The sequence below is a fragment of the Clytia hemisphaerica genome, unplaced genomic scaffold (assembly GCF_902728285.1).
Source record: "Clytia hemisphaerica strain Z4C2 unplaced genomic scaffold, Clytia hemisphaerica genome assembly, whole genome shotgun sequence".
Classification (NCBI taxonomy): domain Eukaryota; kingdom Metazoa; phylum Cnidaria; class Hydrozoa; order Leptothecata; family Clytiidae; genus Clytia; species Clytia hemisphaerica.
The window spans coordinates 498,153-521,720 of NW_027103852.1; the positions used below are offsets into that span (position 1 = coordinate 498,153).

General features: G+C 34.8%; 2 protein-coding genes across 3 annotated transcripts; one reads left to right on the forward strand and one right to left on the reverse strand.

The window, feature by feature from the left end:
- The first annotated feature begins 2,228 nt into the window (after positions 1 to 2,228).
- On the forward strand, positions 2,229 to 9,802 carry LOC136807924 (solute carrier family 22 member 15-like). Its single transcript, XM_067064544.1, has 9 exons — positions 2,229 to 2,828; positions 4,630 to 4,733; positions 5,464 to 5,790; positions 6,251 to 6,463; positions 7,118 to 7,252; positions 7,572 to 7,657; positions 8,087 to 8,195; positions 8,566 to 8,769; positions 9,435 to 9,802. The coding sequence occupies exons 1-9, from the start codon at positions 2,301 to 2,303 to the stop codon at positions 9,493 to 9,495; spliced, it is 1,767 nt and encodes a 588-aa protein (XP_066920645.1). The 5' UTR covers positions 2,229 to 2,300; the 3' UTR covers positions 9,496 to 9,802.
- Positions 9,803 to 11,378: 1,576 nt separating this feature from the next.
- LOC136807925 (homocysteine-responsive endoplasmic reticulum-resident ubiquitin-like domain member 2 protein) lies at positions 11,379 to 19,109 on the reverse strand. 2 transcript variants are annotated; one of them, XM_067064546.1, is made up of 7 exons: positions 18,853 to 19,109; positions 15,449 to 15,526; positions 14,688 to 14,771; positions 14,227 to 14,330; positions 13,673 to 13,867; positions 13,137 to 13,513; positions 11,379 to 12,824 (listed from the first exon to the last, which is right to left on the reverse strand). In XM_067064546.1, exons 1-7 carry the CDS (start codon positions 18,988 to 18,990, stop codon positions 12,583 to 12,585), a joined length of 1,218 nt encoding a protein of 405 aa, XP_066920647.1. In that variant the 5' UTR covers positions 18,991 to 19,109; the 3' UTR covers positions 11,379 to 12,582. The 2 variants fall into 2 exon arrangements, with proteins under 2 accessions (XP_066920647.1, XP_066920646.1); XM_067064545.1 differs by having other exon boundaries at positions 12,519 to 12,824; positions 13,137 to 13,516; positions 18,853 to 19,067.
- Positions 19,110 to 23,568: the final 4,459 nt, after the last annotated feature.

Sequence of the window (23,568 nt, forward strand, 5' to 3'; positions counted from 1 at the left end):
CTATTAGACTATTGTATTATCGACATGCGTCCTTTCAGCTTGACAAAGTTTAGAAACATGTAAGAAACTTTTAAAGGCTCTAAAGGCCGATTTCTTAAGAAATATTGAGGCTGCTTGGTAAAACTTGTTTCTTAAAAAAGAACGTGTAGTCTGTATCAAACCATTCTTATTTCATTGAAAAATATTTTAAGAAAATATTCTTGAAAAAATATATACAATATATACAATTTCGTACTTCAGAGCCACTTACACAACTTTTTTATTTTCATAATGTATGTAACACATCCCCTTCTCACAGATCCGGTATAGGATTTTTCAGCCAGCGGGGAAAAAATAACGGACTGAAACTCGATGGAGATTGATATTCCCATATTTTCTACTGGGCGGGGATTTCAATTCTTTTGTTTTCAAATCAGAAAATTCAGTGGGGATGGGGAAAATAGCATAATATTTTGCAGTGGGGATTGGTTTATTTGATTATTTTCAGTGGTAGGGTAATTTTCCACCGGGGACAATATTCTAACCAATTTTTCAGTGGGAAGGGGTCTCAGTGGGTCTGTGAGAAGGAGGTGTTGTAACACAATCCTTTCGCGAGGGCCTATCAAGAATCGTAAAAAAGCGAACAAAGGACACGGGTACGAATTTGAGAATACGGTTGGAATCACGGCATTAACAATTTTTCTTTTAATTGTTGAAGAAAAAGCTCAAAAGGCAGCATAAAAAGGAAATGCCACAAAAACATCAGAATGCTAGAAATAACCCGCGGATAAAATAGGGCTAAACTTGCCCTATTAAATCGAAAAATTGTTTTAAACCTCTCCAGAGCTTTTAAATTTAGGATTGTAAAATGTCCATTATTTTGTTGTGTTTTTTAATTTTTCAGCCAGTTATATATTTTCAGGCTGTTGATTTTAAAAGGAAGAAAAAATAAATTAAGCCATAATCTTAAGAAAACTCATTATGGGAGTGTTTAAACAGCGCCGTGTCTTGGTAATTAAACAATCAAGACGGGAAAATAGATTCTTTAATTAGGGAAGTTTCTTTAGACAAAAGAATAGTTTGTTGTGCAATCTCTAACTCAGAAGACCAACTTTAGAATAACTGATAAACGCTCTTGCATAGAACCCAGCTGGCACACAACGTTGTTTCAACGTTCATCTAACGTTATATGGACGTTGTGAACGTTAAATAAACGTTGAAATAACGTTGTGTGCCAGCTGGGAAATCATAAAAAGCACTAAAACACTAAAGGGATTGGGTACGAATTTATTAGTTTTTTTTTGCTTTTTTTGCATATATAACAGCAAGGACATGTTTGTTTTTGTATTGTAATAATTATCTAATAATACCAGCAAATCAACAAGTTTCAATTTTTTTACTGCTGGAACACGTGGGCTTTCATTTTGGCGATAAAATACAACAGACTCGTGGAAACATTTAAACAGACTTCCAACATGGTATGTATTCCGAATATTCATGACGTAATCTTTTATACGGAATTCGGGCGTTTGCAACCAGTTTAATTTTTCAAATTCAATACTAGTGGCAAACGCCTATTGTTTTTCGGATGTTTCCGTGTAAAAGAAATATCAAGAAATTCCATTAGGCTTTTAAATCGCATCATCGACAACAGTTATCTCGTGTTAAAAGTATGCATGGCAATTTAAAAACCAATTAAATCTTGTAATTGTTTCATGACGAGGCCCCTGTTGCTTGTATATTTATTCATGCCTATATTCACCTATTTCGTTCGATTTTGATTTGGCCTAGTTCTGCCTGTGCAGGGGGTTTCCTGAAAAAAGGGAAAGATCGCTTACCCCAAACCCGTAAAACCTGTTCCCAAAACGTATCGAGCTGGATCACAAAAAATATATAAGTTGCAATTTAATTTTGAAGGTTAAAATTTACGGGTCAATCATTTCGACAATTTTAAACTATATCAGAAAAGACTCTTGAAAAACCCCGATGAAGTTACAGTACTTTGAAAAGGTCACAACAAATCTCAAACCCTAAATTTTCCGTGCTGTGGTTTTTGTTTTTAAATACAGTCATAAAACTAATCTCGAAAAAAAAGGGTATGTTTTCAAAGTTTTCCTTTCATGTGTCGGGATATGAATAATGCATGACTTTTTTCTAGTTACCCCATTTTTAGAAAAGAAATAAAAAATTTAAAAACAACTTCTTTTTTCATTTGGCTAGAATTTTTTATCAAATTGCGGTATCAAAACTACGATAGCTTTCAGAAAGTCTGTTGCGAGCTAAGAGAAATTAGACTTTTAGAAATTGGTTCAGAGCTTAAAATGGATCCTGAAAAGCAAAGATTGACTGAAAACAATTTTGAATTGCAGGAAAATGAGGCATATCTCGCAGAAGAAGAATTTGGTGAAAAAAGCAATCAAAACCAGAGGATTGACGTTGAAGAGGAACAAAAGGAGATTTCTAATACACCAAAAGGATGCAAAGAGGATGAAGATACAGCTTTCTCCAATCCGTCAAATACAGAAAACAGCGACTCACAATCTGAACCACTTAAGCAGGTCGATGTTGACGAATTTCTCATACATATAGGACAGTTCGGTCGAGCTCAAAAGCTTCTTCTCTTAATGTTCTATTTACTTGAAGTACCGCATTCTTACCATACTCTATCCTGGTTTTTCACCGGACATTCTCCACCTTGGAGATGCTCTTTAACGAATAACTTGACCAGAGCACAATGTAATTCAACAGCAGTTTACGATATTGGAGATCCTTTCTACGAGCAACGATGTTTCATGGAGAGAGATGCATGGAATTACACTCTACCACGATCATATTCGATCGTTACTGAGGTATATAAAACCATTTTTCGGTGACCTGGGAAAATTTTTCTTGTGGGGATAAATTTGGTTGCGTCAAAGTTCCTAAAGTTTTAAGTGTTCTTCTGGATATAGAAATAAAAACTGGGGATTTCAATAGGAAATTTTATCCCCACTGAGGAAAAAAGTTCTACCGGGACTGTAAGACAGGGGTGTTATCTATAAGACAGGGGTGTTATCTGTAAGACAGGGGTGTTATTGTATTGAAATACACTAAATTCTTATTCCTATATCTAGAAGAACACAATGGGGATAGGAATTATATTGATCTAAGGTTAAAAAATCCAGTGGGGATGCTTTTGGAGTGCAATTTTCAAACATTGAATTTCGAATGGGGATGTAATCAAAGTCAATTTCAAAGTGGGACTGAAAATTCCAGGTTTTTTTCTCACCGTGTACGAAATTTTTGTCAAATTTTCAAGTAGGGCTGGGGTCCCAACGGGTCTGTGACACAGGGGTGTACAATACATTTGGGGCAAGGTTTTAGGATATTTCTGTCCCACTCGGATGGAATTTTTTGGTTCATTTTTCAGTAGAAAGTGACTACCATTTTTGTCATCTCACAAACCTAATGCCCTCTGGTATTCTAAAAGACATGCAATCAGTTCGTAAAGTATGTAGTCTGATGGGAAAATATGATGATTTTAACCGGATTTACATATATAATCTTAAAACATACAAGATTTTTACAAAAGGAGCAATCGACTCAACTAGAGACAGTTATTTTCTTTCCTTTTCATTACTTATGCAAAGTTACTTTACTACACCCTGAGAATTCGTAAAAAGTAGTCAAATTCGATCATGTTAAACCTGTTTGACTAGTTGTTACTGCATTAATATTAAAAATTGTATAGAATATTTGTTTTATTTTCGGAAAAATTTTGACTAAAATATTATTCCGGTCAAAAATGAACATCCACTTAAATTTTATTGCGAAAATTTTCACCAAAATTCTAAAAATTGTCTGATGATAAGAGATCAGAAGTGATCCATCCTATCAAACCAACCAAAAGATAAACTATTTTTATCAATATTGTCAGTGCAACTTAGTATTTCCTTCATACACTCCAGTGTATCATAAACCCGATGGAGCCTCGTCCTGCTGCAAAGATTGACCTAAAAACGTCCCTGTCGGAAGAAATATTCAAAGTTTCAGAGAGATCTGATTTTATTCCCATTAAAAATTTAATGGAAAAACTAAGCTTCAAAATAATTTTTCTCTTTTTGGCTAAAAACCGCTAATTTTAAGGTATAAAAAGGCAAAGGGCCACCCAAAATAGTAATCAGACGAGGCTGCTGGCATCCACTAACCTAACGGATTCGTGCTCCTTATAGAGGATGCTATACTACCTAGGGTTTTGTAGAGGTCTGCGATTCAGACTATAATCAGACGCGTCTTTTTCCGATTCTTATCTTTCGGCGAACTGTACCTCCACTCACTCACCACTCTAACTCAAGCAATGCTAGGGGGGGGCTCATGAAGTTCAATCGCAAGTATGATTCCAAAATTTTATTCTAAAATGTATTTTTAATTTTAATCTATACATTTAGCCTAGAAATCTAAGCTAGTTTGATTCAGTGACTAGGATAAATCTGATCTTAAGTTGTGACAGACTAACTCTGAGTTACTGATAGCAGTATTCCAAGGCAAACTTAAAATCCGTAAATGTAAAACATCTCAAGGTTTTGTAGTACCGTGATTTACAGACATCATTAAATCTCAGTCTTACCCAACTGTGATTTTCACGGTAGCAAATATTTTTTCTCCTTTCAGTGGGATTTGGTATGCGATAAAAAAGAATATCCCTTTCTTGCAAACTCCTTGATGTGGATTGGATGGGCTGCTGGTGCATTTGTCTTGGGATTCGTCTCGGATAAGTAAGAAATAAAAATGATTTATTCATTCTGATCAATATAACAATCACCACTTTTTGATTTTACTGGAAGGGCATAAAAACGATTCTGATTGTGCTACTAGAATTATTGAACAGTGTTTTAAGGGTCTGTGCACTAGTTTGAATTTTGATATGTTCTTAACCGAGGAAAGATTATTTCAAATGCCATAAGATTCTATATAAATCAATAAATTTTCCTCAAAAGAGAGAAATTTGAAAAGGATAGCAAATTTTTCAAAAGTTATTTTGGTATCAAAAACCCGTTTTAGGAACTGATAAACTATCAATTCTGACTTCATCAAGGTTTACACTACAATCAGGGACAAAATATTTGGCACAAAAGGGAAATTCACCGGGGTGTTTTGAAACCACAATCGATTTGTAAGTGCTCTAAAGTAGGTTCGAAGGGTAGAGTTTTAACTCTGAGTTTTAACGCTAGACTTAAGACTTAGGACCTTAGGATCTGAGGATCCAAAAGTTCAAAAATGGTCTAGTAGGGCTTGAAATATAGCCTAGAAACCCATAAATCCCTCCCAGATCGAAATACTTGATGAAATCAAGTTGAAGGCCTAAAAATTGACATTCTCGCTCGAACTTCAATTTTCGAAAAATTGTAAATTAGCCAAAAGTGCCAATATATTATGACCCTGATTGTAGTTCCCGAATTCATTAATATGATAACCAAAAACACCTTCATTGTTCTGAATTTTTAGATATGGAAGAAAGAAGGTGTTAATGATTTCTTTCTCTGGGATGATCACTTTTGCTTTCACTTGTGCCTTTCTACATCAATTCTGGATCTACGCTTTGATGGCATTTCTCATTGGGTTTTGCCAAGGGGGAATTGCACTCACCATCTATGTTATGGCATCAGAATTCGTTGGTCCAAAATACAAAAGTTTGGCGTCAGGCGCACTGACTGGATTGACATACACACTATCGCTATGTTTACTAAGTTTCCAGTCTTGGTTGATGCCCGAATGGAGAAAATTATTGGTGGTGACGTCATTTCCATATCTCATACTATTGTTTTCTTTCGGGTAAGCCATCCACTAGGCTACTAGACGATGTTATCACCCGTTACAGTGATAGTAAAGGCGGGAAATAATGGTGGTAATGCATTATGGAGGTATAGGGAAAAAAATCGGTAGGAGAGTTTCGAAGAAGACTGGCAAACTCTACCGACTGCAAACTCTTTTCGACAAAAAAGCCTTTCTTCGACTTTGGGCTTATATTTCTTAGATAGTGATTTGTCATAATACTGGGTAACCTGCGTGGAAGATGGCCTCTTGATTTGAATATCACTTAATAGAAGGAGAGGTTTACAATGACAACCATAAATTGGCTCCCTACAGCCCTTGCCTTTTTAACTCGAATGTTTCTATAACTTGCTTTTATTGCTGGCTTGCTCTTGTATATATTAAAAAGATTTTAGTTGAGACTATTCGAAATTAAATTTGTCCTTGCTTGAGATGAACTGTTTTTGTCTTTCTTTTCTAGCCTTATGCCTGAATCCATCCGCTGGCTGCGATTGAATCTCAAATCGCAAGAATGTGAAGATGTGTTACGATCTATTTGTCAATTCAACGGACGAAAATGGCCCGATATTGTTTTACGACCACCCTTGAAAACGGAAGATCGTAATGGCAGTTTGTTCAGTTTGTTTACACATAGTAGATTAGCAACAAACACACTTGTTCAAGGCTTCGTGTGGTAAGTACAGATTTTTAGAATTGCATGTCTTTTTCTTATTTTTAAGCCTTCTGATGTTCTTAAGTTTTTTAGTTTTAAGCCTAAGCCTAAAAATGTTCTTACTTAGTATTTTTGACCATTTTCCAAAGAAACTGGGTGTTTGAGAGCCCATAAAACATGAAAATGTTCTTAGCTTGTTCTTAATATTTTGGCCATTGAAGCCTTATGTTCTTATATAGTTTCTTCTTATAAAGGAACACGTATCCTGTCTCAGCTACGATTTTTAGCTAAGCCGTCACTAGGATTTAGGACAAACCATATTCTGCCTCGCAGATGCAATTTGAAAAATTGAAGACACTACAATTGGACTAGTCAAAACATTCATACGACTGTAGCTACAAAGCCTTTCCCTTCACAGATATCTTTAACTTTAACTCGATGTTTCTTACCCCTCTAAGGTACCATCTAACTAATGGAGCCCAACGCCCTTCAGATTTCTGTTTTTCAACACAGTTCACGAATTTTATTTAAAGTTCACCTAAACTATATAGACGTTTAGTTCGATTACTTTTTATGTTTTGTGCGAGCTAGGATATTATACCTTTTAAGTTTACCAGCTACTCTTATTTGCTTCCTGCATGAATGTTCAAATTTAAAATTATTTTTTCTCTGTAGGTTTGTCATCGGTCAAGTCTATTTCGGAATATCACTAGCCTCTGATCAACTAGGAGGAAACATATACCGTGATTTTGTATTGACCAGTCTAGTTGGTATCCCTGGCAATATTCTTGTTATCGTTTTAACTAATAAGTGAGTATTTGATGCAAATATCTTTAAATGAAGAGCATACTCAAATTTTAACTCAAATTTTTTTAGGTTGATAATTGGAATTTGCAAGGTTTCTGAAGAAAAGTTCTTTTGACCAAATATGATGATGAGTGGCATTCTAAATCTAAGTTTAACACCATGATGGGACTTCTAAGAAATATAATTACTCTCCAAACTCTAATCCAGTCCCTAGATTCCATCAGTGGACTATCATCAGGGAAATTAAAAGTTGTGCAATAAAGTGGCCCTGGGTACGAGATTGTTTACTCGCTGTTCTATATGTTACATTTCCTTTCAATAGATATGGTCGTAAACCAACATTGATAGGAAGTATGGCTGTGGGGAGCTTCTCTTGCATTGGTGTATCACTTATCAATCCTTTGTCAGGTTAGCTTCAAACCACGTTAAATGGACGTTATGGATGTTAGATAAACGTTTTTTCACAGCATAGTCCTTATTGATCATGTTACCAAGTACTACTCTTCTTGGGATTGGTTTAAGATTTAATCACATGATCAAAAACTTAGCAAGGCTGACTAATTTCTCAGCGCAAGATTACTATACAGACTTTGATCTCAGACCACCAGTAGTCAGTAGTTAAATCTTATACTAACTGGGTAACACTGACGTGATTTGATCTCTATTGAATTTTTAAGCTTTTGAAAGCATTTGGAAATAATGGTTTTCAATTCCCATTAGTATTCAGCTCCTTGTTTTTGTTGGATTCTCACCGGGTTTTAGATACAGAGGTTTTTTCAAAATTTCAAATCTTCTAAAGTGTCTGCTTGACTTGATGAAATGATTTTATTCTTATAGAATTGATTTGGCTTCGAGTAACGTTTGGTATGATTGGCCAACTATGCTTAGCTTTAGCATTCAGTTCGATGTATTCTTGGTCATTAGAGTTAATGCCAACCATAATCAGGTATACTATACACCCCTGTCTCACAGCCTTGGTGAGAATTTTTCCCACAGTTGGAATAGAAATCACTATCGAAATCTAAATAGGGACAGAAATTCTATTAATCAAGTCGGAAAATATAGTGGCTGCTTAAGAGTCTAATTTTCCCCCATAAATTTCAGGTAATTTTCCCATCGGGGATGAAATTTCCAGTGAGGTGGGGTCCAAGGTGTATGGTCGGAGGTTACGAATACCGAAATATTGACGTATTTTACTTGGAACACCATCAACAGTGACAGCAAACATCGGTTAAAATCCTAATTTTGTCGCCTCATGGTACGTTTGACGCCTAATTACTAATTTAATTTTTCGGTGCTTTGAATCTTTTTTTCAGATCACAAGCTATCGGGCTTCTAGGTGTGCTCATACGTTTTGGTGGATCTAGCGCGCCATGGGTTAGTCAATGGTTAGAGCATTTCCATTATACTTTACCATTTGCTGTAATGGGAAGTTTGGCGCTCGTTGCATCCGGACTTTGTGTAAGACTACCAGAAACATTGAATGTTCCGACTATAGAAACCATTGATGATGCAAAAAGGTAAAAAATTTAGTAATTTTCATACCTCAATTTCGTACCTTAAATCCTTTTTGTTTCGTCTAAAGTTCATCGTTTGATTTTTTCACAAACACACTCACACACTCATGGACTCTTGAATTAAATAATTGATTCGCTGAAATTTGGGGCAAACTGGGGAGCTATATGTTTATAAGATGGTTAGAATAAGAACTTTTTTGAAAAACCAAAACAAACTACTATTTTCATTTTCAAAAGGTCCTCAGAAAATCACACTGGGCGAAAAAAGAGATTTCCAATCCTGGAAATATCTTGAAAATATGATATTTCCATATACTCTTGTAAATATGGAAATATGACTTTTCTATATTTCGAAAGTTGTTGAAGTAATCTGAAACATCATATTTTCAAAATATTTCCAACTTTTGGAAATATGATATTTCCAACTTTTGGAAATATGATATTTCCAAAAAATGGAAATAGCTTGAAAATATGATGTTTCAATGAATTTCGGAATTGGAAATATCATGAAATATGATATTTCCACAACTTTGGAAAAATAGAAAAGTTGATCGGTTGATCAACCAACCATTGACAGCAGCTGCCTCCTGCCACAATACTACTTTTCACATATTGAAGCTGTTATTTGCAGTAAGCTTACAATTACATACTTCCAATTATAATTACAGGCATTTGAAAGGCGAAGAGTTTGCAAAACCATTAACAAACAATATCATCTCTAATGCTTGACTGTCCGAAGTTTACTGGAAGTTGATGAGTTTTGCAGTCGAGAAAATATTAGTTTTAACTCTAAAATTTATTTGTCTTTTTTGTAAATTTATTGTACAGTTTGCGTTTATTTATTTCAAAATTTAAAGTTTCCTTCTAAAAGGTATGTACAGCCTGTTCTTTTTAACCAGAAATATCTATATTTTTAAGAAGAATGTTATGTATATGGCATAGTACTAGGTTTCAATTTTTTTGTATTTTTAATTTATAGAATACTTTTTCGTCGTTTCGTGCTTCAGTTGAAAAGCACCTCTCTAAATATTGAAAAGAATCTCGAAATCTGACTAAACAGATTTTAAAACATCATCAAACACTTTCATATTTTTTATTGGTCACATCTGTAATAGAAGACCCATTAAAACCCCCTCCTTACTACAGGGGTCTTATTTAGGCCCGGCAAACGGTGAATTTCGTCTGCCCAAGGCACGAAAAAACTACAATTTGCCGGTCTAAGAATTTGGCTCGCCACCGGCGCTCAAGCACATATTCACGCTAATTGATACACTAGAATTTAGAACTAATCTAGCTAAACTTTCATTCGCCGAAAGAAAGCAAATCTCATTTGTAACAAATTAATCTCTCCAGGGAGAAAAATGCCCTGAAATTTAATCAACATTGAAAACTGCACTAAGCTCTTACTCACCCTAGGAATACAAAAACCATTTGAAAGACCCTACTGGACCCTACAGTACCGTCGTCTTGCATGATTCCACTTCGCACACTAAGATTCCACTCGGATTCCAATGCCATTTTTCCGGTAAAATTAACACGCTGTGGTAAGCTTACTCTGTACCAGAGTGTATCTCATGTTTATCGCTTCGTAGTAACACTTTGTGTGCATTTTCTGTTTGATGAAAAAAAATTCCCCATACGGAGACCTCTGCGATGAAGTATGATTTATAAATAGTAACACTTCCCTCGTCGTCTCCCCTCTCGCACCAACACTCCATCGCAGCGGTCGGTTTGAAAAATTCTCAAATGAGAAAAGACAACAGATCCTCTACGACAATGAATTTTGAAATTAGCCGTAGATACCGGGTGTACAGACAATGGTAAGCTAAGCACAATTTATAAACTCTGATGATATACTATTATGAAAGTTAGAAACTTTTTTTGAATACTTTCACATCTAAACCACTTATGAAAGACCCAGGAAGCTGCAGATTTTAGCACTTAAGATTTCATTACCAAACTATCTTCTGGAGATAATTAGAAGATTGTTACGTGTTACGTTCACGTGAATTTGCAAGTGTCTGAGAAGGTGCATTGATGTGCCACTCAGGTTTATTAACAAAAGTAGCATGAAGATACCTTTAAGGTACGGGTTTTAAACAATTTTTGACTTTGGAAAAATCATCCAAAAGGCTAGACTAGCTAGAGTCGCTTATAATCTGTGTAATATAGTAATGCAGGTGTTATATGATAATACGATTATTGATCATGGGATAACGTCAGTTTTAGAATAGATGTTTACAATTTTGTCCCTTCCTAACTTTTTTTGCTTTTTTGCTATGTCTGAATTAGTCGTCCAGCATGCTAGACTACCCAAAGGCAAAACTTAGGCATTTTTTTGTGAAGGACACTATGCAAAAATATTTTCCTCTGCTGGAATGGAGTACACGATCATTTTTATAAGAAAACAAGGCTCAAATTTAAACACCTAAAACTAAATTTAGAACAATCTGAACTTCAGATTTCAAAAAAATAGCTAAGAAAACGAAGATTTTTAGCCCCTTTTGATTCAATACGTAAATAAATTGATCATATTATATTAAGAACAAATTAAGAACACAAGAAAAACACGAAAATGAGCTCAAAAACAGAAGAAAAAAGACAAGATGATGTCCGAAAAAGTGTTTTATGTTTTGTTTTTTTAGGATCACAATGATACAACAACTATTTATACTATGTACAACAAAGAAAAATCACAGAGAAAAATCTATCATATTGTATAGGGTTGAACAAGCTCCTTGGTCTGAGTAATGTGATACAAAATACGATTCTGTATGTTGCTATGGCTACCAGTTGTTACCTTAGAAACCAAACCATATTAGGAAGAAATATTTATTTAAAGTGTTAGTATGTTTCTAAGAGACTTAATAAACTCTTGAAACAATCGTGGGAAAAATGAAGAATCGTGTAGCAAAAATAGATCAGAGCTATGACATTATGTTTGAAAATAAATTCAAATAATTTCGATTGACATTTCAAACCTAACATTTTATCATTTGGTCAACCCCAATACCATAAGTCTAATGCCTTTAAGATATCCAATCTATCGTCCGCTTACTGAAAACATTATACCTTTATAATAATATTGTATAATAAGATACTATTTTAGCATAATATGATATTTTATATAAATCCTTTTTCCTTTATTCTACCATATATAAAAATCCATCAAGAAATATTCATGAGGTCAAACTTGAGAAAGTCTTATTGCCTTCCCAAGGGTTTACGTAGTAACAGTTTTGAAAGACATGAAAATTCCAGTGAGAAAGTCTCAGATCTGAATTTTTTTTCTTGGGGATTCCTTTATTTTCTATTAGGGATTCCTCTCATTCGGAAGGGGTTAAGCAAATATTGTTGATGAACCTTTGGAATATTTTACGAAAAAAAACAGCACTTTCCCTAAGCACCACGTGTCAATAGAGTTTTCACAGCAGAATTATTTTATACTGTAAAAAAAGATAAACATATATAAAAAGTAAAATAAAATCTTTTGAAATAAATTATAAACCAACGGTAGGAAAACAAGGAAAGCTTCTCATGTGAGTTGAAAATCTGTTACATTTTTGTCAATCTCGTAATTTTCACTTTTTTTCAGTAAAAAAAGTCACGAACGGCTTCGCCAAAGATTTCGCGAAAAAATGTTCAAGTATTAGTCGAAATAGACGTGACTCTCTTTCTTTTCTGTTCATAACAGCATTACGAACAACAATTTATCAAATGATCTGAGGTGCTTAACTTCGAAAACTTATATATTACAAAATATTACGAGTATATAAAAATATCTTTCCAAAAAAAAAAAAAAAAAAAAAGAAGAGCTTAATTCTGCTGAAGTGGTGGGGGAGTAGCAGGAATGAGTGAGGTCACAAAAGATACAATGAAAGTACAAAAGATTCGAAAAACACTTGGAGAAGGAGGTTCAATGGTTTCGTTGGTTTCATTGTTCTCTGTATTGTTCTCATCTTGTTCTGTATTGTTCTGTTCATCTTGTTCTCCTTCTTCTTCTTCGTTTTGATGTCCTTCTCCATCTGGTTGGTCAACATTATTCTGTGCTGCTGCATCTGGAAAAATAGGAGTATTGATATGTTAATAATAATATAAGTAAGCTGTTTGAAGAGACCTAAGAAAGCCGACAGAAAAACTGTAAAGTATTCAAGATCATTCCAAGTAAATATCGGGTCAGGTCAAAAATTTTTAGAAAAAAAAAAAAAACTTTTACAATATATATTCCGTGATTACATGGGAAATTTCAACCCCTATCAACATATACATATCCCAACTAGCTTCAAAAATTCCAAAACACTCCCCGATAGAGGAAAGTTTATAATTACTTAGCAAAAACATGAAGTTTGATAAAAAAACTACCAACAAACCTTGTTCCTGAGGTGGGTTCGGTCTGTTCATTGTAAACCATCCTGCTTGGTACATGTAAACAATGAAACCCAATATAGTAACCAGCAAGAAGCGACTAGTTGAAGAATAGAAATATATGATACTCAATAACATCAATCCTCTCATTGACATGTATAACACATCCAACCAATCACGATTCTGTCCATTTTCATTATCATCTTGTATCATGGCACCGCCTGGGCCGGCATTCATGGGAACATTTTGTGGACGTTGCTGTGGTGCCGGTTGAGGGGCTTCTGGTTGTGCAGGTTGTGCAGCTTGTGGTTGTGGTTGCTCTTGTGGAGAAAGCGGTGTGGCTGGTGGAGTAGCAGTGAATGAAGAAGGTGTTGCAGGCTGACTACTGAAAAGGAATAAAAGTTTCTAACAAATTTTTTTTTAACATATTAAGAGAAAAGCACAAAATCGACCTCTTGTTTAAGACTTCAGGAAAATGGAGAAAGAGAGAATTTAGTTTGAGAGATGCTATGCAAAATTCATTTGTTAAAAGGAGTTTTACTTTTGTTGGTAGGGCCATTGTCCGGTAGACATTGCATATTGCCATTGCTGCATTTGCATGTAATATTGTTGCATTTGTAATTGATATTGCTGTTGTGGGTTCAGCTGTTGGTATTGTTGCATATTGATCGGAAAATTGTAAGGTGATGGTGACATTGATGGTGACATTGATGGAGACGGTTGGTGTTGCTCAGAGCTAGGAAGTTTTAAAGAAATAAAAAACAATTGCTCATTGCCACTCTTTCAAGTTTAAAGTGAAATTCGTGCTCGAGAATTATTTTGTAAAAGAAATATGTACTATGTTTGGTACTACACTTTTTGGTTGAAAGTGACATTCAAGTTTGAGAGCATCTCTCTCTGTTGAGAATGATTTTGTAGTAATGGAATACACAAGTGCTTCTATCGAGGTTAAATAATATACAGAGTTCACTGACATTCATAGCTTTTGATTTGAATACAATTTATGAACTAGCTTGCATTTTCAGTTTTACAGGAGCAGGACTAATCTAAAAGTTAATGACAATCTTCTTTCAAGTAATAACAAAATTGACTGACCTTGGTTGTGCTTGCTGAGTACCTCTGAACCTTAATCCATCAGTGGTATCTGTCGTTGTGGGCATTGAGGAAGAGGAGGTAGCAGTGTCAGAACTTTGGGTGGGCTGAAAAATAAAAATACATTTTTGATTTGATTGTATTCCACACTGTAACCCTGTTTGACCAATTTATGTTTATCGATTTTGTTGAATTTTATTTAGAGATCTCTGGCAAAATATTATGTGGTAATCAAGTACAGTCAAGTATATGACTCAAACTACAGAGGAAGTCGTTATTGATCTTTCTAAAAGCCTGAAATCAAGACATTAATGCAATTCTCTTCTGACTATGCATCGACAATATTTTTCAAACACTGTGCATAATTTTCAAGCTTTGTATAAGAGAGCGGCCATTAAATTAAGATTTGATTTTCTATTGAGGTCAAACATGGAAAAGTAATAGGACAAACTTACTGTACTTACTGGACTCTGAGAGGGTGTTTGTGAAGGAATATATTCTGCAGTTTGTGTTTCATGACAAACTAGATGGAATGTTCTTGCACAGCTCTAAAAAAATAAAAATTCATATATACGACGAAGCTAATACCGTGTTACTTCAAATAAATACCACAGTGTTTCTTAGATGGTTAAAAGAGGGGGGTTAAGTTAATAGTTTAGAACTATAAGGTAACTTCAATAGAAATATGCCATTTTAGGGATGTAGCAACAGGCAAAAATCAGTTCCAATACATAAAAAGAAGAGGCGTGTTTATTTGAGGGCAGTTTCCAAAGTTTTCTATAAAAGAAGGTCATTTATTTGAGGCGACATTTAAAAGAATGAGGTATTAACTCAAAGTAATAGGCTTAATAACTGATGGGGTTTTACAAAGTTTGGGAAATGAATCTAGGATTAGGGCTCTACAATAGTTATTTTGGAGAACGCGACGGCCTATTGAATAACAAATTACTTCACATACATTACTTTCCCTCAGCCAATAAAAAGTGATAAATGATCTTGTCTCTAGGTAACTGTTGTGGAGTAATTAGTTATTCAATAGTCCGTCACTTTCTCTAAAACAACTATAATCATTTGCTACATTCATCTTAACATTTATATACTGTAATAGGAGAATTAAATATTAAGAAGAATAGGGCTACATATATATTAATAGCTATCGAGTCTCCATTTTTCCATTTCCCTAATAAAAACTAGTAAAATTATATACTTCATTAATAATACTTACAGAAAAGACCTCTTTTATCAGTGCATGATCGTCTTGAAGCAATTTACCAAGATAAATTAGCTTTTGTGAATTCCATTTCTATAAAGAAAAAACAGTTTATTAATAATACCATGCAACTGTTGGTTAAGAAAAATCGTCTATAAGGACTTTCCATAAAGGTTTGTCAATGGGATTCTAAAACATCAAAACATTCAAAATGTTATTTCACACTGGCGAAGCATCAAACTAAAACTATTTGGAACGATGAAAAGGAGACCCCCATAGGACTAATCTGCTTTTGTATGATTGATCAATAAACCAGAACAATTGAGACGGTTAATTTTCAATAAAAGGTCATTTCTTTCAATTTTTACATTGCAAAAGTAAAGGGGAGCTAATTTACCACAATAGCTTACAACCACACAAACTTTCAAAACTACTGTAATGTTTTAATTCCATTTTCATTAGATGAGGTGTAAAAATGAACCAGTTGATTAGAACCATCTAATGTTAGGATCCTTCATCTAATTATGACACCCTTTTTTAGAGATTTAATCAAAAATATGAAGAAAAAAATTCGAAGTGGAAAACACGCGAATGTCTGGAACGAAGAAGACCAAATTAGTGGCAAAACGATGGAGCGTTTGACGCCACTCGCCCAGCAAGTTACACACTCGTTATTAGTTAATCCCATTGGGCGCTAGGCGGTTAGGCAGCGGGCGTTCTCTAGTTCTCCAATCTGCGTCCGGTCATTTTGAATGAAAACAAAAAAGTTAAAAAGGGCGCGCTATCAGTGAAAGTTATTGTGACATGTTATGACAGAAAGTATGATTGATAAACTTGGAAGAGTTATCAAAACAAATTTGTTGTCAAAGAGATTTAACAGTAAGTGAAAATACAGGCTAGATATCAACAGTCCCATGTTTCGACCAATCATCCCAAGTTAGAACAGTTGACGGTAGGAGTTTAAGCTTAAATTGACTTATGGTTTTTGATGCTACAATCTTTTAAACTCCAGAAAAGTCTAGTTCTACTTTGCAATCTTTCTGAATAAAGTGCGCATGCACTGAAATTTAAAATCAGTTGGGAAAATACACGTTTTTTATGAGCCTTAACTTGGCTCCGAGCCTGGAGTTCTTTATTTTTCAAGAATGTTTCAGCCTCAAAGTTCCTTACTTACTAAGCTGCTAGTTTCGAATTTTTCAGTTGTAAATTTTTTCTGAGGCTGAAATCTGCCTCACAGGTCAATACCCGTCCTGTTTACAATCAGATTATAAAAATACAGGACAAGTCTGCTGTCTAGAGCAGTTCCTTAACAATTCCTTATTTTTCGGGCCATTTTCAGCCTAAAGTTCCTTATAAACATGTTCCTTATAAAGAAACGTTTAGGTATCTTTAATCCCCCACCCAAATTGTTTCTGCCTTAACTGCGTTCACTTTCTATTGCAAAACTTAGTCATGGGCACATGATTGACTTCTAGGCTTGAAAGCAAACCTGGATGAAATGAACTGACCAACAACAGTGCCTTGTTTTTATTCTGTTTAAATTAAAGGCTGCTACCCACTCAGCATTTTATGGTCGTCGAACAAGGTGCACGGCTTAATTATTGAATAAATTACATAATTCAAGCCTTCAAAGGCGTTTGCTTTGAGCGCAACAAGAGTTGAAACTTTTAACTTTTTTCGCGAAGCTGAACAGCACACCCTTTGTTTTTATCAAATCAACCAATCAGAAGAGAGATTTTTTTCTTGTCTCGTGTGCAAAAGATGTGTATCATGTGCAAAAAGATGATAAACAAAAGAAGAGAGAAAAACATGTGCTGCAGAGTGGAATGAGAAAAGCGTACAGCGACCAAAGCGCCTGAGCCGTGTATCTTGTTCGCCGACCATAAAATGCTGAGTGTGTAGCAGCCTTTAATTTAAACAGAATAAAAACAAGGCACTGTTGTTGGTCAGTTCATTTCATCCAGGTTTGCTTTCAAGCCTAGAAGTCAATCATGTGCCCATGACTAAGTTTTGCAATAGAAAGTGAACGCAGTTAAGGCAGAAACAATTTGGGTGGGGGATTAAAGATACCTAAACGTTTCTTTATAAGGAACATGTTTATAAGGAACTTTAGGCTGAAAATGGCCCGAAAAATAAGGAATTGTTAAGGAACTGCTCTAGACAGCAGACTTGTCCTGTATTTTTATAATCTGATTTTAAACAGGACGGGTATTGACCTGTGAGGCAGATTTCAGCCTCAGAAAAAATTTACAACTGAAAAATTCGAAACTAGCAGCTTAGTAAGTAAGGAACTTTGAGGCTGAAACATTCTTGAAAAATAAAGAACTCCAGGCTCGGAGCCAAGTTAAGGCTCATAAAAAACGTGTATTTTCCCAACTGATTTTAAATTTCAGTGCATGCGCACTTTATTCAGAAAGATTGCAAAGTAGAACTAGACTTTTCTGGAGTTTAAAAGATTGTAGCATCAAAAACCATAAGTCAATTTAAGCTTAAACTCCTACCGTCAACTGTTCTAACTTGGGATGATTGGTCGAAACATGGGACTGTTGATATCTAGCCTGTATTTTCACTTACTGTTAAATCTCTTTGACAACAAATTTGTTTTGATAACTCTTCCAAGTTTATCAATCATACTTTCTGTCATAACATGTCACAATAACTTTCACTGATAGCGCGCCCTTTTTAACTTTTTTGTTTTCATTCAAAATGACCGGACGCAGATTGGAGAATTAGAGAACGCCCGCTGCCTAACCGCCTAGCGCCCAATGGGATTAACTAATAACGAGTGTGTAACTTGCAAAAATATATAACAGCTATTTTCTAAGAAAGTTAAAATGCTCCTAGAAAGTGAGACCTTTTATGAAAATTATGAAGCTCCTTGGAAAAAAAAATCTGGCATCTGGGTTGTGTTTTTCACAATTTTAGCTCCTGGATTTTCCGCTGCAAAATTGCATGTGCTTTTCTTTAAAACATGCTCCTGAATTTTAAGAACAGATGTCTTTAAGGCGACCCCTGGATTTTACCTGGGCGTTTTGAGGAAAGTCTTTCCTAGATTTATCCATAAAATTTACTCCTAGAAAAAAAGAGCAGATATTTCAAATAAATCTGCCGGTGGCTGCTCTTGAACTTGCCGCGCAAGTGACATGATGAATGCTTCATCGTTTTGCCTGGCCAAATTGCCGTCCCATGTTTTGTCAGGTAGTCCCAAGGCAAGTTGGAGCAGTTGACAGTATTTTTTACATTACACACAAGTCACAAGAGATAGCTATAAAAACTGCATTTTGTACTGAAAAAACAGCCAGGAAGAACATGGAAGGGTGAATGAGGTCTAATTGTATGCACATCTTTCTTTAGAACTCTCTAAGAAGATTTAAAATCATCAAAAGCTAACAGGGGAAAGAGGAAATTTTAACACATACCGGCTTTGAAGGATAAACATCTTGCAAGTGTTCCTTTAAGTTTTTGATGGTCCAATCTTCTTTACACTTTAGTTGGATATCATTGATCCTTTGATTTGGTGTCTTTAATGTTAGCTCAATGCAATTCAAAGGATCCATACTTTATATAAAAGACGTAAATTTGCAGAATAAACACCAAAGTTACCTTAGTTTGACAAAACAAAAAATGTCACTGCTGCTCACTCCAACCAAAAAAAAGATTGTTTTCTTTCTGTGTGGATTGTTTTTGTCTGTGGTTGAATTTACTGAATTTGATCCATAAAGAAAAATACAACACTGTCTTATTTCACATGACCACGGCGAATTTATGTCACATAAAATCGTTTGGCTACTTCTGATTGGTTTATATTTTATAAATATTACGTAATGGTTATAGTTAAAAGCGCGGGAAATCCAGCATGGCCAAGCAAAAATTTCTGGTTGTTGAAAAAAAAAGGAGATGGCCGTCAAAAAGGAAAGAAACTTTTAAAAATAAAGACGAAAGGGCTGGGTTAGTTTGAAGTGATTATTTCTATTTCTATTCGTTTATTTGCATAAGCCTAAAAAACCTAACATCTCAAATATTGCGTTGCTTCATTCAGGTACCTAAATTTTGAATTGAAGGTCATTGAAGTCTATTTTCAGTGAAATATAAATGCAGTTCAGAATTAGACTTTATCCCAAGAACTCTGTTCTGAGATGAGAAGACTACACCGTGACCGTAATAAGTTAAAAGTTAACAGTTGGTCTAATTGTCAGTCTAGACTTAAACTCCTATATCAGGATTAGAAACTAATCTTACTCCTTTTATCTTTACCTTTGTTTCAATACAATACTAACAAGTTGACACAGCACATTGACAAATAATCCCTGTCAGAAGTTAATATCGAAATCAGCAACAAAAACAAAAATGATCAAACACCGGACATGCAAAGTCCGGTGTTGGGTGAGGATACTTTCTAACACCAGACAATCTCAACTCCGGACTTGAGCCTGGTGTGTTCGGTGCACATTATTTTTTAAACAAACTTTGTCTGGTGTCCAAAAGTTTGAAAAATTAACACCGGACACAAAAAGTTACCGGCGTGGCTGAGGGATACTTTTTGGCACTGGACAAAAACACCTGACTGTCCGGTGCATCGGCAGGGTTGTTTGCTTTGTGGCACTCCTTCGCGGACTATTTATTTAATTTCCACCAATAAGATACAGTAGCTGTATTTCACACCCGTGGCCTTACAGTGCCTTGCCTGACGGCGGCTGTAAAATCTCACCCTTCATAACCTGTCATAACACCTCTTTTATTTATTTCAATTCGTGATCCTAAGGTGACTATTTCTCATCTTTAATTATCTGAAGAAAGCAAAAATTTAATACGAGAGGTATATTGTCAACAAAGTGCTGTACAAACGAATAAATAAAAATGAAAAGAAATAAGAATAAAGAGAAAAACTTAAAATCTTAAATATTTTCATTTTGAAGAATTGGTGCAAGAAGTGAAACATAGAAAAGTTTTACTTTTTATTGGTTTAATCAAAATGGGGGATTTGGATTTGATCTTTTGCACAAACCCCGTAACTATGGGCAAGCACCCCATCCCATTGCTAAGATGTTGGCTTGAAATCGAAAATGAAACCACTGAAAACGAAAGTAAAATCGGCCCGCACTCCAATTCTTGTAATCTTGATATAGGAGTTTTAGTTTAAACTGAATGTCGACATCCCTCTTCTATTTCCAACACCAAGTTTTAGAGATATAATAGTAAGGTCAGAATCACTGATAGACAAAAGATTTTTTCCTCTCTGGTTGCTAAGTAAAGAAATATATATAGTTTCCATAAGTGATTCCAACCTCTACTATTCCTATCTCTAAAGAAAGGTGTTGGGATTAGAAGAGGGATGTCTGCTGCAGTGCATTGCTGAAGTTTTTGTCCAGTGCCGATAAGATACTGTGAGTAAAATCAAAACAATCCTGATTTACAAAATTTTCGGATTGTAAAATGTATATCTCTTAAGGGCTACATACACTACACAATATATTGTCAGGCAATATATTGATAATATATTGCTGAATACCGGCAATATATTGAAAAAGTGTCCGCAATATATTGTCAGCTCAATTTGCAATATTCCAACAATATAGGGGGATTGTTGTTTATAGAAAGAAACTTCTTTTTATAATGGAGTACCTGTTATTTACTTCGTACATTACGGTCCGCAAACGATAATGACAAATATTGCTCACCAATATATTGTGTAGTCTAAGTAGCCCTTTAATAAAAGTGATGTTATGTATAATTAAGTTTAATATCATTATTAAATTTGAGATAGATTGAATCAGAAAATTTTTAACAAATTCCTATTTGAATTGAGACATTCCTATATAGATTAACATAAAAAAGATGTCATATAAAAAATGTGCACATAGAAAGATGTCATCAGCACTTTTTTGAGCTTTTTGTTTAAGCAATTGTTGTTATAAAAACGGTGATTGAAGTTCATAATTTTTTGAAGACAAAGGAACGAATTTAAATTCAAGAGCTTGTCCCATTTTTTATCAACAAAATAACTGTAACCGCAAGTGATTTTACTATGTGTGCATATTGTAAAGAACAAATACAGGCTTTTATCGCCTGCCTTTATTGCTAAGCACATGAATGTCTTGAGTAAAGTGAATGTTTTGAGATAGAGAAGATTGGATCAGATCGGTGACTGACAGGTCCCAAGACTCTCTAGGTCAGTATGGTCTTGCATTTTGAGAAAGATTGACATTCAGTGGCAAAGAAAAGAGAAATTATGGGCCTAATTTGCAGAAAGAAAACGATTTTTTTCTCTCTCTCCCTCTAATAAATATATAAGATAATGTAAGATAGAAGAAAAGTTTTTGCTTTTGGAAAGATTGAAACATCAGAGGAATATTATTGAACCTATTGCTTTTTAGGCAAACACTCTGTATAACTGAGCTGAGCCATTTAAGGAATTTTGAGGCTGAAATTTTCTGAAAAAATATAAGGAATTGAATTTTCTCTAACTACAAAAGAATATTTTCCTTTGAAAATACGGATAAATAGTAATATTTTGAGAAATTGCCTCTGAACAGGACAGTAAATAGTAAGTACAGTAGTAAATCAAAAATTATACCCACAACTTTGGAGAACACGACACTTCAAAAAATTCATTGAAAAAAAAGTTGTCTTTCTGGGTTGGGCAATTAAGACCACTTTCGTCAGAGAATTAAAGATGAGAAAAAGCTAAAATATTAAAAGAGGGAGCTTATAGGGCACAAGTGTTTCAACCGGTATTCCAACGAAGCCATATTTTGGTTTGTACAGAAATTTCGCCCGCCCAAATCTAAACAACAAAATGGTCAATCTCACTAAAGCAAAACATTGCGGCCACGGCATTTCCCTGGATAAAAATTCTGGTCACGTGACCATCCGTGATTTTAGACCAATGAAAACGCTTCATTTCCCCGGATTAAAGTTGTGTCTACACTAACACGCGGGAAATGGCTAGAAAACGAGAAAAAAAACCGGGGGTCAAATTAAATTTTTCTTCCTTCTTGCGGCAAACATAAAAGACTTTAAGAGGCCATTTATTTAAGAAAGGGGTGTTATATCATTCATAAGTTATGTAAGTAAGTGATATTTTAAGTAACAAGCTCATTAACAATTTTATTTTGAAGTTTGTTTTTAAAAACAGAACCCCCGTGCTATAAGATAATCTCATTTTCTTAACTTATGGACCCAATTGGAAGTCTTTGTAATACAGATCATTTGGCAGTGTAGTTGCAGCCTATACAAGAATTGGAATCTAAAGTCTGAAGTCGTAACTCCTTGTCAGTGACCCCGCAGAGAAGTTTTTAGTTGGCAGACACTGACTTTAGGTTGGTTTGGAAATCGTTTTATTTTGAAATGTAATCTTCACTTTAGATGAATACTTTTATTTATTTGGATTCATGAAAGGTTCAAGGTTTGTTTACTTTTTATTTCAAATTATTTCATTGATTTATTGAGCTGCAATAGCTGAATGAAAAACGAAGATTTTTGATAGTTATCATCGTGGGCTTGGCCGCCATTTTGAATTTCGATTTTTTTTCTCCTGTACTCGGCACTTTAGAGGTTGTTCGTAATACGCGATTTGGCTTACGCGTAACACTTGAGGGTGACATTTTAATGGCCACCTTGCCATGTACAAGGCCCTGAAATGCCATTGGCATAGAAAAGTAGGGTTGATGTTGAAACCGCATCAATTGAAGATGGTTGAAATTCGAAAGCTAAGGAGGGTGTCTCGATATTCATTTTACCTAAACATTCAGTAGAAGAGACCACTTTCGTTTCTGCTGCAGATTTCGAAGTGTAAACATTCAGTAGAAGAGACCACTTTCGTTTTTGCTGCAGATTTTGAAGTTCAAAGTGTTGTGTCAACTAATATCAGCATTGCATTGTTGTTAAAAGAAAAAAAAAGAGATAAGACAGCTTAGTTTCTAATATCTTCTAATATCAGTATATAGGAGTTTTGTAGCTGACAAGGTGACACAATTGCATAAAGACAGAGAAAAAGAAAGGATCTTTGAAAAGTGGCTAAAGCTGTTTTTTCCTGGAAATTATTTTTGACCCTGAGGATTATATTTCTGAATTTGAAGGAAATTCTCTTTTGTTATTTTTAAGGAAAATAAACCAGCTGCGCTGGAAGGTTGCCC

Excerpts from the sequence above, each read along its gene's own strand:
- LOC136807925 (XM_067064545.1), bottom strand. The coding sequence starts at position 18,990 with ATGGATCCTTTGAATTGCATTGAGCTAACATTAAAGACACCAAATCAA. Across the intron at positions 14,772-15,448 it reads TGATAAAAGAGGTCTTTTCT|AGCTGTGCAAGAACATTCCA; the intron begins GTAAGTATTATT and ends TTATTTTTTTAG. Across the intron at positions 12,825-13,136 it reads GAACCCACCTCAGGAACAAG|ATGCAGCAGCACAGAATAAT; the intron begins GTTTGTTGGTAG and ends CTATTTTTCCAG.
- LOC136807924 (XM_067064544.1), top strand. The coding sequence starts at position 2,301 with ATGGATCCTGAAAAGCAAAGATTGACTGAAAACAATTTTGAATTGCAG. Across the intron at positions 4,734-5,463 it reads TTGGGATTCGTCTCGGATAA|ATATGGAAGAAAGAAGGTGT; the intron begins GTAAGAAATAAA and ends CTGAATTTTTAG. Across the intron at positions 7,253-7,571 it reads GTTATCGTTTTAACTAATAA|ATATGGTCGTAAACCAACAT; the intron begins GTGAGTATTTGA and ends TCCTTTCAATAG.